The sequence below is a fragment of the Vicia villosa genome, linkage group LG3 (genome assembly GCF_029867415.1).
Source record: "Vicia villosa cultivar HV-30 ecotype Madison, WI linkage group LG3, Vvil1.0, whole genome shotgun sequence".
Lineage (NCBI taxonomy): Eukaryota > Viridiplantae > Streptophyta > Magnoliopsida > Fabales > Fabaceae > Vicia > Vicia villosa.
In genome coordinates this window covers 43,563,125-43,581,870 of record NC_081182.1, presented here as the reverse complement: position 1 = coordinate 43,581,870, position 18,746 = coordinate 43,563,125, and the positions used below count along the sequence as shown (strand labels likewise).

Below are 18,746 nucleotides of genomic sequence, written 5' to 3'. Positions count from 1 at the left end.
CTTTTAGGATGAATTTTAGAGTTTAAAATCATTTTGAAACGATTTTATATATTAGCAATAAAAAATAAAATTCGAAAAATAAATAATTAAGGGATAGAGAAATAACATCGGGAATTACAAAGGTTCGGCAAAAAAGAAAATACTTAATCCCCTCCGTAAAATTTTTCCTTAAGAGTATTCGGTAAATCTTTAATAACTTTTAGTAGGTTGAACTCTCGAACCCCCTTATACAAGAAAAATGAAGTTTCTGGCTAACTTCCAACCAAACAAAAAATAGAGGAGATAAGCAATTAGTCTTTCTTACAAACGCCAAATAGAAGTCGTTAGTCTTTTTTCCAAATAACAACTTGAATTAGTTAATCCTCAAGCTAAACCAATATTTTACACAGGTTTATCTTAAATCGATGAAAGCTTTTGAATGGGCCGAGCCTTCAAATTGAATAGTAACTAAATCCCGAAACTAAAACTTTTAAAGGGTTTTGCTCCAAACCCAAATAAACAATCAATAAGTCAACCGAATTTTGGTGTTGATAACTCTTTTTTAAGAGTTCTTTGGACAACTGCCAAAGGGGAAGTTGATATCAACTGTCTAGTTATTCCCGATGATGACATCTGATCAAGAAATTATATCTCAAACCTCGTTAGTTAGATGATTAAAAAATTCAATTGAAGTGCTAATCAACAGATAATCAAGTAGAGGAACTTGAAGTCTAAAAATGAGAAAAAGTGAAAGCTCGTATGCTTTTGCGCTTAGCGTCTAAATTTAATTTGTTTAAATTGTAAAAGGAAGAATAAATCTAAAGGTACTAAGAAAAATCACACACACAATGCTTGTTAAACATTTATTTTATTTTATTTTGTTAAACTTCTCAAAATCAATACAAGCATGTATGAAATCGACTAACAAGTGTTTTTGATTAATTAGAAAAGCTAACTCACTGCCTAGTCGATTACAGACTTTATCTAGTCGATTGAAACAATGAGAAACAATTTCTAATCCAATAGAAAAGTCATTAATCGATTAAAGTATATAGTCATTTCAGAGTTTCATTTTCTATATTAGAGTTGCTGCTTTTTGAAGTAGAATAATCGATTAAAACATCTTTTAATCGATGAAATTTTTTATTTGGCCCATGGACCATTTCCTTTTTGAATCAGGTCTTTTTCTATATAAAAGAGATTTCCACTCATTTTACCTTACACCAAATTTCTATACAAAAATCTCTCTACTAATCGATTAAAACATTGAGAAACACTTTCTAATCGGTTAGAAAAGTCATTAATCGATTAAAGTACATAGCTATTTTAGAGTTTCATTTTATTGGATTAGAGTTGTCGCTTTTTGAAGTAGATTAGTCGATTAAAATATCTTTTAATCGATGAAACTATTTTTTGGCCCATGGATTATTTCCTTTTTTGAATCAGGTCTCTTTCTATATAAAAGAGTTTTCTCCTCATTTTATTTTACACTAGATTTTTATATAGAAATCTCTCTACTAGTAAATTAAAACAATGAGAAATACTTTCTAATCAATTAGAAAAGTCATTAATCGATTAAAGTATATAGGTGTTCCAAAGCTTCATTTTCAGGATTAGGATTGCCGCTTTTTGAAGCAGATTAATAAATTAAAACATCTTTTATTCGATGAAATTATTTTTTTTAACCCGTGGACTATTTTTATTTTTTGAATCATGTCATTTTCTATATAAAAGAGACTTCTCATTTAATTTTACAACCTGTGGACTATTTTTATTTTTTGAATCATGTCATTTTCTATATAAAAGAGACTTCTCATTTAATTTTACACTAGATTTATTATAAAAATTTCTATACTATTTTTCTACTCTCGTTTTTCTAAAATTCTTTTTTCCACTAAAATTATTATAGTGCTGAAAGACTGAAAAACTTTTTAAGAGTTGTGTTGTAATTAATGTTGTTCTTAAATCTATCTTATTTGTGTGATTCGAAATATTCCTGTAAAGAATTTGAAGGCACCAAGTTAAATCTAAAAAAAATTCTTAGGTTGTTCATGTGTTAAACTTGTGTAAAAATTTTGTTTGAATTTGAAGGAACCAAGTTAAATCTAAGAAAAAAAATCTTAGATGGTTCATGTGTTAATCTTGTGTAAAAATTTTGTTTGTTAAGCTCTCTTTGTTGTTAAAAGAATAGTGGATTGATTATATGCAAAAACTCCAAATATTGTTGAAGGTTGTTTATCTCGATCCAATAAAAACTCAAAGTTGTTTCGGATGAAATTCTCAAGAAAATAGAAATAAGCCAATCAATTAAGTTTCACTTTGGATCCTCTCCTTCATTTTTCTCTCCTTCCCTCTCCATCCTCTCTATCTCTCTCTTAATTTCATTCTCTCTCTTGATTAAATTTTGTTTTTTATTGATGAGTGAGAGTGAGATTAAGAGAGAGATAGAGAGGATGGAGAGGAAAGGAGAGAAAAATGAAGGAGAGGATCCAAGTCCGTTAAGTTTACAATCTTTCTAATTCTTTTTTCTTTATTTTTCATTATTTATTTTACTTATGTTACGAACCTCTTTCTTTATTTTTCATATGTTGCGAACCTCTCTTCTTCGGCATCGGCGTCTTTTTTCTACCTTTTTGTTGTTATCTATCTATTTATTTAACTTATTCTTAAAAACATAGGCAAGATGGCAATCTCTACAAACATGGAAAATATATTCATCCTCAAAGATTGCACACGGGGCAAGTTGCATCCAAAGCTAAGCCACAAGGAATCATGAGCTATGAATCCCTATTATCATTAACCATAGGGCTATGGATACCACGCTAATCATATGGCAAATATACTTGGGAACCATTTTCTACATCCCATTTGCTTCAACCTTATCTCTAAGCCCTCCTATCTAACAATTTGAAATTGACATTTATAGACAATTTTTTCTTTAAAATAAACTTTTAGTTAGAGACAAAAGTACTAACCCTATTGTCTATGTGAAAAACTAATTAGTTTTGTAAAAGAAAAGTGTTCTTAAAGCTTAAAGAGAAACTAGAAAATTGATAATTTTCGTATAAACAACTCCAACCAAACATGCATTGATAACTCCAACTTCTTCATCTCACAAAAGAAACTTGGAAAGAGGGCCATAATTTCACATAAGACTCTCATTCAAGCAAAAGGAGTACATCCCAGAAGCAAAAAGGTTAAGGTTATTGCGGCCATATATTGCTCGAAGTTCTAAAGTGTAAGTACATTAAAGGAAGGTCTTATCTATCACTTCACATTATTTTATTCCATCTCCAAACAAGCTGCAAACCTGTTGTCCCAAGTTTCACACCAAGCAGCACTTCAGATTAAGAGCTCTCTTTCTCATATACTTCACTGGCATGTTTCCAGTTAATAACTTTCCAAATGTTCTTCAAATAGTCTGGTCTAACATTCTTGTACTGCAACAGCATAAACAAAAGCATACATAAGAAAACCCTTAGAAAAACTAGCGTGCCTCTAGGAATCTCAGAGAAAGTGCTCTATATGTTTTCTCTTTTTCTATCGATTGTCAAAGTAGTACGATACGAGCTTCTACATTGATAAGAAATGCAAAATGAGATAAATTTACTTTCAAAAAAATTGCACTCTTAAGGAATTGAAGTGTGCCGAATATAAAGTCTAATAATTTCAAGGGGTGAAAAATCTATTTTGAACCTAATATATGATGGGACATTGTGGGCATCAATTGATTCATATAGCCAAGTTTGCCCATCGGGGAAAGAATTGGTTGTTGGGCGCTGAAAGAAAGGTAAAGCACAACCCAGACATAGCCGTGGGACACTGAAAGAAAGGTAAAGCACAACCGAATCTACGACTTCACACACGAGAGATGGTGGGGTAAGACACAGGGAGGTATAAGAAGCGAATCTTAAAAGTCTAACTCCTAACTAACAGAGAAAGGAATAGGTTAAATAAACTGTTAACCTATTCTTATATCATTGACCTGAACTCTTAACATAACAAGCTTAAGTAAACTGTTAACCTATTCTTGTATCAATTAAGTTGTCAAAGAAATGTAACCATTATTAGTAAAATATGAGAAAAATTAGTAATTATTTTCAACTTCCATTATTCTAAATTAACGGAATTTAATTATAAAGCTCTGAAATTGCAGAGGGCATTGTGGTATCATTCGCTCTGTTTCTCTTTAGTCATTGTTTAGGTTTGCGCTAAGTTCTTCAAGCAAGATGTCTTCATAATCACATTTTGATGCAGTACAAAAAGTCAGAAATATCAAGATGCAAATAAATTCTAATGAGCAGTGGAAAATATTTGACAGTCACATTTCATGATGAATAGTCATAGCATCTACTTAGAAGAAATAAATATTCTCTACCCTTTTGTAGATTTTATCAGAATTCATGAGGTCTTGATTTTACTACATCTCCAGAAATGATAAGTTCCTTGTTCTTACTTTGCTTGAGACATCATGTTTGTATATCTTCATATTACATGATGAGTTTATGATTGTTTAGGTTTTCAATAGATCCATCATACATGTTAATAATGCTAGAAAAAAGAGCAGACTGAAGAAGAGGGAAATGCTTGGCTGCAGGTGTATGAAAAGAAAGAGGCAAAAGAGGAATTGGATAAAAAGGGATTATAACCCCCGAGGAGCACGAGCCTCGGGAAAGACTAGTCAGTCAGCATTTATTGTCATCTCTGAGAAAATAAACAGCTTTGATATTATGTTACCATAGCAATTATGCTGTTAAAAATGAACCACCAAGTCCAAAATTTTACCTGTAAGTAGTAGGCATGTTCCCAAACATCTATACCAAGCAATGGAACCAAACTTGCTCCTTTAGTGACCAATGGGTCCTGCAAATAAAATGACCAAACTTACATATTAAGGAAAAACAAACCAGAAATGACAAGTATGCATTGAGGATAAACATTATTTACACAAGTTCAAAATAATGAGCATGAGGGAAGGGAAAAACTGTTGACAACTGACAAGTGCAAAATTTTAATATCCCAAATTTCATCAACATTGCAACTTCCACATTTCAGAGTCCAAATATGAATAAAAATGCATACAGAAAATGTTTTAGATATATATTCAATTTCAAGTCCCAACAAAGTCACGAAATTTAAAATAGGTCCATACATCATTTTTCTTTTGAAACCTGAATCAAGTCACTAGTTAATAGCCTTTATAACATCATCAAAATTGAACTGATATGGCCAAAACTACTTTTATCATATGTAAAAAGAAAAAGAAAAAATGCTAAATAGCTTCAGCACTCTTCCACTATAAATCAGTGATGGATTTGGAGATGTGGCAGTTAAATAGACCTAGAGAGAAGGGCTTGTTGATTATTTGGAGATTGGGTATAGAATAAAAAAAAGTGTTGCAATTAGTTAAATCATAAAAAAGATAAATTGAAAAGAAAAAAAATATCCAGAGAACAAAGAGATTGTATAAAAATGTGCTCAGTCTCACGAAAAAAACTAAAAGAAGTTAAATTGAAAAAAAGGAGGCAAAAACAAATTGTGGCAACTACAATAACTTTGTTTGTGTACACAGCTATGAATTGTTTGATATTCATAAAATACATCTTCACCACCAGGAAAAACATTCTTTAGATGAAGATAGAAGAATTAATTGTGGTAAGCTACAATACAATCTTTAAAATGTATGTCATGCCCGAAAACAAATAAGAAAAAGATATAGAAAAATCAATACAAAGGCAAAACGACATGGATTGAATATGTAATAATAATTATGACTAATAAATATTATAAAGAAAGATCTAGAGATTAACGATTTGGATAGAAGTATGGTCATGGATAGAACATTATGGCGGAAGTTGATCCATGTTGCCGATCCCATTTAATGGGATAAGGTTTGGTTGTTGTAGTTATGACTATAAAAATATGAAAGTCTCAAAAATCAAACCCGGATTAGGGAGTCATATTATAATAATAGAGTATCATTCAGAAGTTTTTCCATTCTTTTGAGAAATCACTAAAGATAACAAGCAATCCAAGGATAAGCAATATATGAACTCATTGATTTAATGTAACTAAAATAACTACTGATAAATTATAATAGTTATATATGGTGATTGGTGAAAGGATCTGGAATGTTGGGAAGTAAAATACAACCGAAGATAAATTTCTCTAAAAACCAGAACCTGTAGCCAAACATAAACAATGAGGCAACTATAACTTACTACCAGTTTTAGCATCTTGGGAAAAGAAAAGGGAAACATTGTTGGAGGTGGAAAGGGACGTGATGAAGTTTACCTGGTTTGCAGTGGTTTCAACCACAAGCCTCTTCAACTCTTTGTCGAGACCAAGCCACTGGTAAGTAATGCAGTACAGATGGATTAAAAAACAAAGCCGGACAATTCAAATAAAAACAGAATACACGCTCAAACTCTCAAAATCCACAAAACTTACCACCCATCCAGAGCCCTGAAGAGCTGCACCTTCAGCATTAATCTTTTGAATCAATGCTTCAAGAGATCCAAAGTTTGTGTCAATGGCCCAGCCCAGAGATTCCTTTGGTGGTTCACCACCTCCTTCCTGCATAAGGTGTGAAGTATTAGGTAAAACAGTCACCAGATACAAAATTGTTTACATGAAACGGAATCAAGCATAAACTTACACGAACAGGAGCCAGATTTTTCCAGAAAATGGAATGGTTGATATGACCTACAGTAAATGATTATTAATAACATAAGAAAAAAATTATCCATATAAAAATCACGAAAAATCTTTTAAAGCTACTCCTTTGAAAATTTTCCTTCTAATTAACCAGAAAATCAAATATTAAAAAGAAAATTGAAAAAAGGGGAAAAAACCTCCGCCGTTGAATTTGATGGCATTCTGGAGCTTAACGGTGGTAGATGGATCAGCTTTACCAACGGCATCGTGAAGCTGCTCAAGAGCTTTGTTGTAATTGGTAATATAAGTCTGGTGATGTTTCTGATGGTGGATTTGCATGATTTCTCCGCTAATGACAGGCTCCAAAGCGCCGTAGTCGTAAGCGAGATCCGGTAGCGTGAAGACATGCAAACCGCGGGATTGAGTTGATGCGGCGGCTATGGCTGCTCCGATTGGTTTTGCATCGTTGCGGAGGACGGAGGATAGGGTTTTTCTGCAGAGTAGGGTTCGAGCGGCCATGGATGGAGAGAAATGAGAATGCAGATTCTGGAAGAAGTCTAGAGTGATGGATTCGGTAATTTGCAGATGGAGTTGAGTGGACTATATAAATGGATGACAAGTAGTAATATTATTTTTTTTAAAGATGAATTATTATGCCACTCTTATTTACTTTTTGTGAATTATTATGCTACTTTTATTTTGAGCTAGTAATTAATTATTATGCTACTGCCTGTCCATGGTAGAACTAGTCTTGATAGTTAACATGAGAGTAAATTATTAAAATGATCATTATTTTTTAAAAGAAATTATTAAATTGGTCTGTCTATCTTAGAAATTAATGCGATAAGAGTTTTCAAAAGAGATGAATGAAAGTTATCTATCACAAAAGTATCTGATATAAGTTGGATAACATCATCTCTAATTATATGTCAAAACTGTTTAAAGAAAATACCATGGAGTCCATCAGGACCAGACGTTTTGAAGAAGTACATTTGATTCAACGCATAAGTAATTTCTTCCCACTTGTTGAATCAAAGAATGATGGACTTCTTCAGCAAGGAACGAAGGCATACTTGAGTCACTCATACTAGTAGGGAGTATAAGAGATATATGACAAAAAAGAACTTTAAAGAAAGCCAATGCTTCTTTCCTAAGAATAGTGTCATCATTGCACCAAGCACCATTAAAATAAAATTACCAAGCTCAACAAGTTGGGTGGTCTTGGGATCCAGAAAGCAAGAGAGGTCAATACTTCTATGTGGGTAAGCTGGTTTGGGATCTCCACAAAGATTGTGATTTTCTATGGCTCCAAGTTTTGAAGCATAAGTACATTAGTGAAGAAATGTTCCTTAATATGAAAAAGAAATTTGGACTACATACTTGAAATGCAATTATAAAAGCTCTCTCTGCTCTTGAAGATCACTTTGAATTTATATTAGGGGACGACAACTCCTCTTTCTGGTTTCCCAATTGGTCAGAGGTATGGAAATTAGCGGAGCAGGTTCTTTATGTGTAGGGGTGTGCAAAATAACCGATAACCAAAAACCAAATTGCTATCCAAAATAAATCACATTTAAAAGTCCAACCCAAACTTATGTTTACAAACTGGTGGCTCATTAAGAAAAAACCGGTACCCGTTATTACAAACCGGTTCAAGTATGGGTATACTCCAAAATAAACTCCAATTAATCATCACTAATTATTCCTGATTTTCAATTAATTCTTCATTAATCACAATTACTTAAATTAAAGCTCAAAATTAGGACAAAAAGGGATTAGGTTTAAAAAATGTGACCATTGGATTTGAAAGTTCTTCTTCCTCTCCTTCACGATGGCGCCGCTCACCTTTGATCAACCAATCAACACCGCTGTACGCGGTCTCATCCTCCGCCTCACCTCTCTATCAATTATCCACTCATATCTCTCAGTTCATTTCGTTTATGAATCGTTGTTGCATCGTGAAATAGACCGGCTTCCTGAGAGTTGCAGAATGTTGCGAGTTCGTCGCGGGGCATTGATGTTGAAGAAGGAAATCGTGTGATTGTTGATGTATTGAAACAGTAACACAATGTTCCATCTTGGTTTTAAATTGGTTTTTTTATAAAACTAGTTTTAAACTGTTTTTTTTTATAAAACTGGTTTTTTAAAAGAAAATAAAAATTGGTTATGAGAGAACCGGTTTAAAACCGGGTTTTTTGTTAAAACTAGTTTTTGTGAAAAACTGGTTTAGAACCGAACCTAACCATATGTAAACCAGTTTTAAAAAAATAAACCGATTTTAATAAAATAGTTTTAAGATCCAAACCAAACCATATATATGGTTCAATTTGGTTTGGTTATTGATCCATGCACACCCCTATTTATGTGGATATCCACGATCTGAAAATGCGAGTGAACGATGTTTACTTGGATGGAAATTGGAACTTAATTCATTATATATTAATATTTATCTAAGTGTTTGTGACTGCCTAAAAGCGCTCCCCGCTTGTTTGAACTTTATGGTGCCTAATTGATTAACCTAGAAAGGGAATTTAGATTGTATCTATACTGCTCGAGATGGTTATAACTAGCTCAATAAACTTGAATTTGTTAAGAATACAACGGACAATAATTCTTGGAAGTGGGAATGGCATATTTTTGCTCCTAAGGTGAAATTCTTCCTTTCCCTTTCTACGAGATCAATGTTATTTCATCGTGGTATGCTCTAGACAGATCTATGTCCTAGATGAAATCAGGCCGCTGAGACGATTCTACATTGACTGAGAAAAAGTGAATTTACTACTCGCTTTAAAAAATTTATTGCATTTTTGAACCCACTATTCTTTCAAGGGGATAGTTTATATGATTGGATTAGACATGACATTGATGGTGGATCTGTCATTTTGGATGCTTGCTGGTGGTTGTGGCGCGCTAGGAACAAATTGTGTATTATTATTGAATTGGTACCTTCATATACTTTGAAACACATCACAATGAGTTATGCTAATATGTTAGCTAAATGTTTTCTCAAGCATAATTTGTCTCATCCAACAAGAACGGTCATGTGGAGTTCACACAAAGATAGTAATATGATTTTGAATGTTGGTGGTAGTAGTCTCATTAATCCCGGCGTCTTGGGTTTCAGTGGATTGATTCAAAATGTTTATTTCGCTTATGTTCACAATTTCGTGGGTAATATTTGTTATTCGAACATCCTTCACGATGAGATGATGGTGCTATATCATGGTTTGCATATGGTATGGGAACTTGGCATCAAATAAATGATGTATTATTCTGACTCCAACTCTGTTATCAAGCTTAACTCAGAGACGGTTAATGTTTGATATCACTATACCATGATTCTCCACAACATTAAAAAGCTTCTCACTAGAGAATGTCGAGTTCAAATAGTTCATACTCTTAAGGAGGGGAATACTTGTACTAATTCTTTAACAAAACATGTGTCTGTTAATGATGCGGCCTACTGGTCTTTTACGAAACCTCCTATACGAGTCATCACTCTTCTGCTAGCTAACGCTAGTGGGACTTTATTTTTTAGATAATTTCTTATTTTTTTATTTTCCTTTTCCACTTGTACCAAAACAAAATCAATCATTTTGAACCGAGTGTTATGGTTAACTCAAAGAGAGCTTCTCTTTCAATTTCTATCAAGTATATTAATACCTCTTTTGTATCTTGTCTACGACACGACTTCTCTCTCAACGAACAAAGGCACATCTCTTTCCTCTCTCAACGATTGATGGTGTGATGCTTCTTCTCTCATTTATCAAGATTCGATGTTCTCCATTTCTTATCACGAATGTAACATGTTTTGTAGGTTTATTGTTGTGAAAAATTATTTTTTCGATGATTTTTTTTGAAAATTAGTTGTGAAATTTGTTTTGAATTAGCGAAGGAGTTTAAAACACAACATATTCTTTAAATAGTACATATTCTTCAAATAGTACATGAATTCATCAAATTTAAAACACAACATATTCTTTAAATAGTACATATGAATTCAAACATTAGTTAATACATTCTTTTAATAGAACAAACCACTACACTTGAACCTAGGAAATTATCTCCTCCACTAACAACCTTAAGAGATGATTCTAAACAAGTGTTACTTCTAAACTAATTTTCCACGTAGACATTTAAAGAAACAATATATATATATATATATATATATATATATATATATATATATATATATATATATATATATATATATATATATATATATATATATATATATATGTGTGTGTGTGTGTGTGTGTGTGTGTGTGTGTTTGCGTGTGTGGTAACGAACACCGTCAAGAACAATTTACAACTATGAGAAAGATTGAGTTTCTTGAACAAACACAAGAAATCCTCCAGTTTTACAAAAGAGAGAGAAGAGGGATGAAGAAGAAGTCATGATTGATTATAATTGTTTCAATATTCACTTTCTCAATTAGAGTTAAAATATTACTAATGAATAACAACAATTAATGCTCTCTCAACAACATGAGGGAACCAATCAATTTATAAACTACTAAGCTAATTTAAACAACAAGCTAACTTACACAATTGGGCTAACAGACTGGCCCAATTCGACATGCTAACAATGCAACATATTTCGATAACTGCATGCTTGAACAAACTTCGACTACAAAATGCAAGACTCCAACTTCTGTCGAACCAACTCTTATCGAACTAGAGCTCGACCCAATTACCTCAAATCTCCACTTTGGAACAAACTATACAACAACAAAGGAACAAACTAGCTTTTTTCATGCAGCTTTATCAACTGCATATAGTGAAAAAACTTGCAACTTGACAATATCTTGGTGATCATATTAGTAACGTTGTCTTCAGTTGAAACCTTCAGCATTTGGACTTCTCAACGCTCGATTATCTCTCTCATGAAATGCAGTCTACACTTGGACTTCTCCACGCTGTGATTGGTGTAATGCATATCATATTTAATAGTGATTGCTCGACCTTGAAGTTTCAGCTCCTTAGAAAAACCTTCAAGCCACAACGCTTCTTTCATAATTTCAGTAAGCGCAATATATTCCGCTTTAGTGGTTGATAAGGCAACAACCTTCTAAAATGTCGCTTTCCAACTGATTGTTGTGCCAAACATAATGAAAACATATACATAAATAGATTTTCTAGAATTCATATAACCTGCATAATCAGAGTCAACAAATCCTTAAATTTCTACTTTGCTATCATCACCATAGACTCCACCATAAACTAGGACTCTGCTCATAGAGGTATTTATTTACCTTAGAATCCTCTTCAAGACTTGCCACTGCGTCTTTCAAGAATTGGCCATATACCTGCTCACAAGGACTTTGCTATCATCACCATAGACTCCACCATAAACCAGGACTCTGCTCAAAGACGTATTTATTTATCTTAGAATCCACTTCAAGACTTGCCCCTGCGTCTTTCCAAATTTGGCCATATACCTGCTCACAAGGTTCACTGCATATGCTATGTCTGGCCTAGTGCAGACTGTAGCTTACATCAAAGAACATACTATGCTAGCATATAGTATGCTATTCATATAGGGATGTCAATGGGACGGGGCGGGGCCGGGGGATACATTCCCATCACAATCCCTGCCCTCGAATCTATTCCTCATCCCCGCTTTGGATTTCCGCTACGGGAGAATTTTGTCCCTCATCCCCGTCCCCGTGGATCCCCACGGATCCCCAAGGTTCATGTGGAGATCCATAAACATGATTTTTTATTTTTTATTTTAAACCAAATTAATAGTAAAAGCTTCAAAAACTAACCACAAGAAATTTAGAAATTATTCCTTTGTGATAAATATATTGTTTTGATAATATTTAATCTAAAAAATTGAGTGTCATGATCACCAAAATTTCAAACTAAAAAAAATTGAAATAATCTTTTAGTTTTCACTCTTTTACTAACAATACATATATATTTTAAATTTGTGTATTAGATTAATTATATGAAATGACAAATAAACTTACATAATAATTTAAAATTATATATAGATTAATGACATTATGCTATTTTAGGCAGGGTGGGGACTCCACGGGGCGGGTGATATTCGGGGAGGCTTTGCTCCCCATCCTCGTCCCCACGGGATAAAATTCTCCGTCTTTGGGGCCCCAAACGGACAATCCCCACGGGGATCCCCGCTAACGGAGGCAAGTTGACATCCCTATATTCATATATGCTTTTTTGACCTTATTACTTGGACATTAAGTTACACTTGACTTGTAATGAAGATTTTTTAGAGTCACAACAAACTTGAAATTCGACATACCAAACTTATCGAGAATCTTCCGTAAGTATGTCTCTTGAGTTAAATATAATATCAACTGCTCTCTATCTCTTCGGATGTCAATCATAAGAATTTTGGTGGCAATACCAAAATCTTCATCTCGAACTCCTGTCTGAGTTCTACCTTGACCCTCAATACTTCTTCGACATTGTCGTCGACTATAAAGATATTAGGGGTAGTAAAACAGATCATAACATTGAATTTCTATTTTTCAATTTTAATAAATCATTAAAAATAATCTTCCTCCTATATCACTAATGAAATCTAATTTTGATCTTCCTCCTATATCACTAATGAAATCTAATTTTGTAATATCTTGTCTGATTCATACAACATAATTAATTGTCCGATTAGAATTACCATAAATATAGTTGAGTTTTATAGACTTCTTTGAAATTTATATAAATCTTGATCAGATACCACAGAAAATTTATCATAAAAAAATCTTTTAAAATCATATTTAAAGTCTCCGAAAATACAGATCCAAAACATGTGCGAACATTTTAAAAATTATGGTTGTTGAAAAGTACTCCCCCCACACCATTTTTCGGTCAAGAGAGTTAGGATCACAATAAGTCATGAAACAAAGACAAGAAGCTAAGAAACGAGAGGGAAAAAGGTTTGGATATATGTATATAAAATTATGAATGTAACATGATGTGAAAACATCATCAAGAAATATCTGCTACTAATACGAGCCATATTTGTGGTCAAGATAATTGCAACATGACCATGTAATTGTTCCTCTCTCTAATATCGATAGTTGGCAAACAATTCACAGAACGCTAGACTATGAAATAAGTCGGATTTGGCAGCATTTCCTAATTCCATATGGTTTACAGGTTTTAACCCTCTATAGAAACTTTAACTGTTTCTCCACAATGATTTTACAGAGCTCATAAGCATACTAGTCTTTGTCTTTGCTCCATACAGGGGACATATGTCCAACACTGTCAGTCACAGTGCTGCTTCCTTTTTCCAAATTAATGAGAGGATCAGATTCACCTTCTCTTGCCTGCAAAGATTTAGTGGATACAGTGTCACAGAATGTTGTTTTAGTAAATGATAATGCAAAGCGCAAACACACGGGTGAAGTCTGTCGAGTAAAACCAACCTGGGATGCTAGTGCGGCAGCTTCAACGGCTTTTTGCTGATTCTCAAGAGTACAATAGTAAGAATATAGAATCATCCCAACCATGGCCAACAGAATACCCATTATGTTTCTCCAGCTGAATGGATCCTGGAGCAAAGTATAACCAAATGCTAATACAAGGCATGTCTTTAGGTGTCCAAGAACCTGATAGGTGACTGGAGATGTCTTTCCAATTACGAGAAATGTGCTAAAATTGACAGAAATTGAGATGAGGCAGGAAAGAACTATGAAAACCTGCAAATCAGAAAATAAAAACAATGAAAATGGCATAAAAAAACTATAGTCTATGTGGGGGAAAACGGAAGCTAAAGAATAATTTTCAACGCTTACCGTCACTTGTGTTGTGTACTTGAAAGCAAATACATTTTGACTGGTCAAAAGTTTATCCAGATACGGACCAGAGATTAGCAGGGTTGCGGCTTGGTATGGACATGATTGGTATAGAAGCTGGGTGGAAGAAACCTTATACTTCTTCTGGATAGTGTTTGTCATCTGAAAGCAGCTAATTAAGGACAATACACTCAAAGAAAAGGAGCCAATTAACCATGAAATTTTATCAGTCAACCATTTTTTGTAAACATTTCAAGTGCAATATGGAGATATATTTCTCCTAATTGTGTTCAAATGACACAAATGATAGCCTCAAGATAAAAAATCGGTACTTGCTCAACGACAAGCAGAATGAGCATAGAGAGCTGCTTGCAGGTTAATACGAAAGGCAAGGGATATTCTGCATAATAACCCTTTGTGCATTTCATGTACCTTAGAACAAATTATCATCTCTCAAGTGCTCAAAGGCAAATGCATGATGTTTCTTTCCCTAAACCTTGAACCCTAGTTAGCAGACCATATCATCAAAAACCATCTAATTGGCGAAGAAATGGGGCATTTAGAAACATGTTTGAAACTTGAGTCCCATGATATATATTTCAATTCAAATTATAACAAAATGATCTCATAATATTGATACAAAATATAAGTGAAACTAATTATTTTCAAGGATACAATCTGAGCAACACATGTTGTAATCACTGCCAGAAGAGATAAGAAAGATCCCAGAGCATTCAATTGCAAATCAGTGACTGTTGCAACCCCAACACCCATAAGGAGGATAGATAGGGAAAATTGAATTCTTTTACTGCAATGACAATGAAAAGAGAACAATTAAAGCTAGTTTACAATTTAAAAATTAATGGAAAAACTATTAAAAACAGCAACGCTTGGGCATTAAAAATGGGCATGAGGGCATGACTACTGGATACCATAATATTTCAGGTAAAAAGAATGAGCCAGAGAGGGCGTGGAAAATTTGAGAACAAGAAAAGATAACAGACAAAATAGGTAGGTTAATAAACAATTATTGACTGGTACATACTTAACCGCCAAGATATTTAAGTATGTAGCGACAACAAGGATAAGATATTTAGGTATATAACGACAAACAGACGTACAAAAATCATCGTATGGACAGGAAGTTAAATAGAACCTGAATTTCTTCCCGAGAAATAGGGTCTCCAAGAGTACAGTACAAGGAATGATTGCAAGCTTAGTCATCTGAATACAAATATCAAAGACATTCAAAATCAACAACAAACGAATCAACGTGTGAGACAAACAGAATCAAAACAAAAACCATACTTGATAGAAGCCGACAGAATTGAACCCCAAGCTCAAATTCAAAAGTCCAATTGAGATTCCATTTAAAATCCCAAATCCAACAACGGCTTTTTGCTCAAAAGCTTTATGCTCAAAGAATCTCATTTTGAGTGCCAAGTGAAGAGAACAAAATGTGACAAGTAGATGCCAGCTTGTCAAAGTTGTAGCTGCAATAAAAAGACAATTTCAACTTGAATTCAGACAATTCACAAAATATAAAAGTGAAAACTCAAATTTTCAAATAGTGATATTCTTTATGAGGCAACTTTTACATTATTCCAATTACTCAGTTGCAGTGTCAACTTCAGGAAGTATGACATAATCCTAGATTCCGTAACGGTTAACAAATACAACAAATAATCTATACTTCCAAAGAGCCAATATTTAATTTGGAAAAAGAAAGGATACCAACAACTTGATTAATAGAGCCACATTCCCACGAAGCGTATCAAGAAAAACTACATTCCATTTCCAAACATAAAGCCAAATGATAAATTCTAAAATTTGACAAACCCGATTTGAAGTTCTAGTTTTACTACATTCCAATTCCAAACATAAAGACAAATGATAGATTCTAAAATTCGAAAAACCCGGGCAAAAGTTCTACTCTTACTACATGCATAAAAGCTTGAGTTGGTGGAAAACGATTGCCGAACAAAACCAAAAATGAAGTACATCTCAATTTCCATCTTCTCATATTTCTACTAATCCAAACAAGTATAACGTAACTTTCATCCCAAAATTTCCACAAACACACACCCTAAGATGCAAGTAGCATCATCACTGAATAATTCAAACAACAAAAATTGCAAAATCTAGAGTATGAAATTCAAACAAAAACCGAATTCTAACAACAAATCACACAAAACAAAGCTCAATTGATGCTATTAGAACCCAAACAAACCAGCATAAACATAAAATCAGCAGAAACACAAAATTGAAAAAAATTACCAAAAATAAAATGCAGTGAACTCATGAGCGCCTTATTGCAAATAACAATGGAGACAGAAGAAACCACAGAAAGAGTCAAAGCGCCAACAGTCCCCAGCTGAAAACGCTCACCCTCACCCATCTTCGTCTCTGCTCAAAAACCTAACCAACTGCAACAATAAAAATTCAACAAAGAAACAGAAAAAGAATCAAACAAGATATAAATTAGAGCGAAAAATAAAACCCTGAAAATGAAATGAGATTTTACCGAAAATGAGTGAAAAGGGGTTTTGTGATTTGGGAGAGATTTAGATCGAATCAAGAGCTGTAAAGTAAGCAAGTGGTGATTTATTATAATGATTTGGGTTTTGGAATGTTGCTGTGAGTTTGTGATGCATTGAAGAAAGAAGAGAGAAAAAGAAGAGAAGAGATTTGTGAATTAGTACTACACAACTACTACAACACTTCACACAACACTGCAGTTTTTATTTTTTTCAGTATACGCGCTTTGTACATCAAATCGGTGATGTACGAAATTATATTATTTTGGTTATTAAAAAGATAAATTTTTATTTTATGATATTTATCTAAGGGAAATGTCAGTGTCCTTGGAACATTCTTTAAGTGATTAAAGTAGTAAGTTTTTATTAAAATATGTGTACTTAATGCATTAAAAATATATTGAAAATAAAAAGTTAACTTTTATAAAAAATATTTTATTTATTCAGTATACTTAAAGAGTGTCCTAAAAGTACTAGTTAGCAAGATCCATTATTTGAATATATTAAAATTATAAATATGTTATTAATTAAGAGAATATCTTAATGTATTCCTTTGTAATTTTAGACACTTAGAGTAATTTCGTCTATATTTCTGTTTTCGGTAAGTAAAAAAGGTATTTCCAAAAATATATCTCAAAAATAGAAAAATATTTTTGAAAGTGCACATAATATTTAAAAAGGCTCAGGAGTAGAATAAGAAATTCTCTTTAATTGATGAATTTAGTAAATTTTTGATACTTTTTAATTTGAGTTGAATATCATTACCCTTAGTATTAATTGATTTAAAATTTTAATTTTTTAAAAAATAATGTACCATTGAATATTTTTAGTTTTATTTTTCTTTGAAGAAGGTACTAGTACCCAAACAAATTCAAGGGTACCAGAGTTCACCTTGATACATTCTAAAATTAAATAGAGTATAATTTGTATAAATAAATAGTCGTAGTAGTAGTTGTTTACGTGAGATGGAAAAAGAATTTGGTAATCCGGCAAAATTAATGACTTCCGTTACATCAGCCGTCGACACGGGTCCAGCCCATGTTCAAATGCTTTTTGCCATTTTAACTTTTCATACTCTATGTACTAATAAATTAACTTTTGTTAAACTACTAAATTATCTTCATTGTCTTATTAGACTTATGTAAGTTAAATAGATTTATGATATTAAGGTTCTGATGGGTAATATATGTTTTCGAGCGTTTTATGTCTTATAAGTTCATATGATAATTTAGACTCGTTTAGTAACGGTTTTTTCATCACAAACTTATAGTTTATTTTACCAGCTTATAACTTATTTTCCAGACGATATTTCAAATAGGATTTTAGCTTATGTCTTATAGCTTATTATATTTTCTTCCTTTTTTATTCTTATTATTTTAATTAAAATCCATTTTAAACTCTTAGAATTTATTTTAATTTAAAATAAAATAATTCTATATTAAATATCTTTTATGTCATTTTATATTTATAAGTTAATTGAACCGCTAATTTTAACAAACACTTCAATGACCTTATAAGCTATTTGTCTCAATCATCCGCTACAAGTTATAAGTCATCAGTCATCAGCCATCAGTCATAAGTTATAAGATATCAGCTAGCTTATCAATCATCCGCTATTTTTACCAAACAGACCCTAAGTTTACGTAACTTAAATAAATTTGTGAGGTTTTAAATCCGTTTGTTTTATTTTTTAAAAATGATATTTTATTTAAAAGTATTTTTTAAAATATATTTTTAAATATTAAAAATATATTTTTTATAAATTGAAAAAATAATAACATAAATGGATGGTGGCGGG

The 18,746-nt window shown here is 32.6% G+C and overlaps 2 protein-coding genes across 2 annotated transcripts; both read right to left on the bottom strand.

The window, feature by feature from the left end:
* Positions 1–3,122: 3,122 nt before the first annotated feature.
* Positions 3,123–7,246, bottom strand: LOC131661184 (superoxide dismutase [Mn], mitochondrial). The gene is made up of 6 exons (XM_058930624.1): positions 6,834–7,246; positions 6,638–6,684; positions 6,430–6,555; positions 6,274–6,330; positions 4,765–4,842; positions 3,123–3,419 (listed from the first exon to the last, which is right to left on the bottom strand). Exons 1-6 carry the CDS (start codon positions 7,153–7,155, stop codon positions 3,327–3,329), a joined length of 723 nt encoding a protein of 240 aa, XP_058786607.1. The 5' UTR covers positions 7,156–7,246; the 3' UTR covers positions 3,123–3,326.
* Positions 7,247–13,535: 6,289 nt separating this feature from the next.
* LOC131661183 (UDP-xylose transporter 3-like) lies at positions 13,536–17,166 on the bottom strand. The gene is made up of 8 exons (XM_058930623.1): positions 16,936–17,166; positions 16,689–16,837; positions 15,720–15,904; positions 15,568–15,635; positions 15,087–15,219; positions 14,412–14,573; positions 14,043–14,315; positions 13,536–13,943 (listed from the first exon to the last, which is right to left on the bottom strand). The coding sequence occupies exons 2-8, from the start codon at positions 16,807–16,809 to the stop codon at positions 13,836–13,838; spliced, it is 1,050 nt and encodes a 349-aa protein (XP_058786606.1). The 5' UTR covers positions 16,810–16,837; positions 16,936–17,166; the 3' UTR covers positions 13,536–13,835.
* Positions 17,167–18,746: the final 1,580 nt, after the last annotated feature.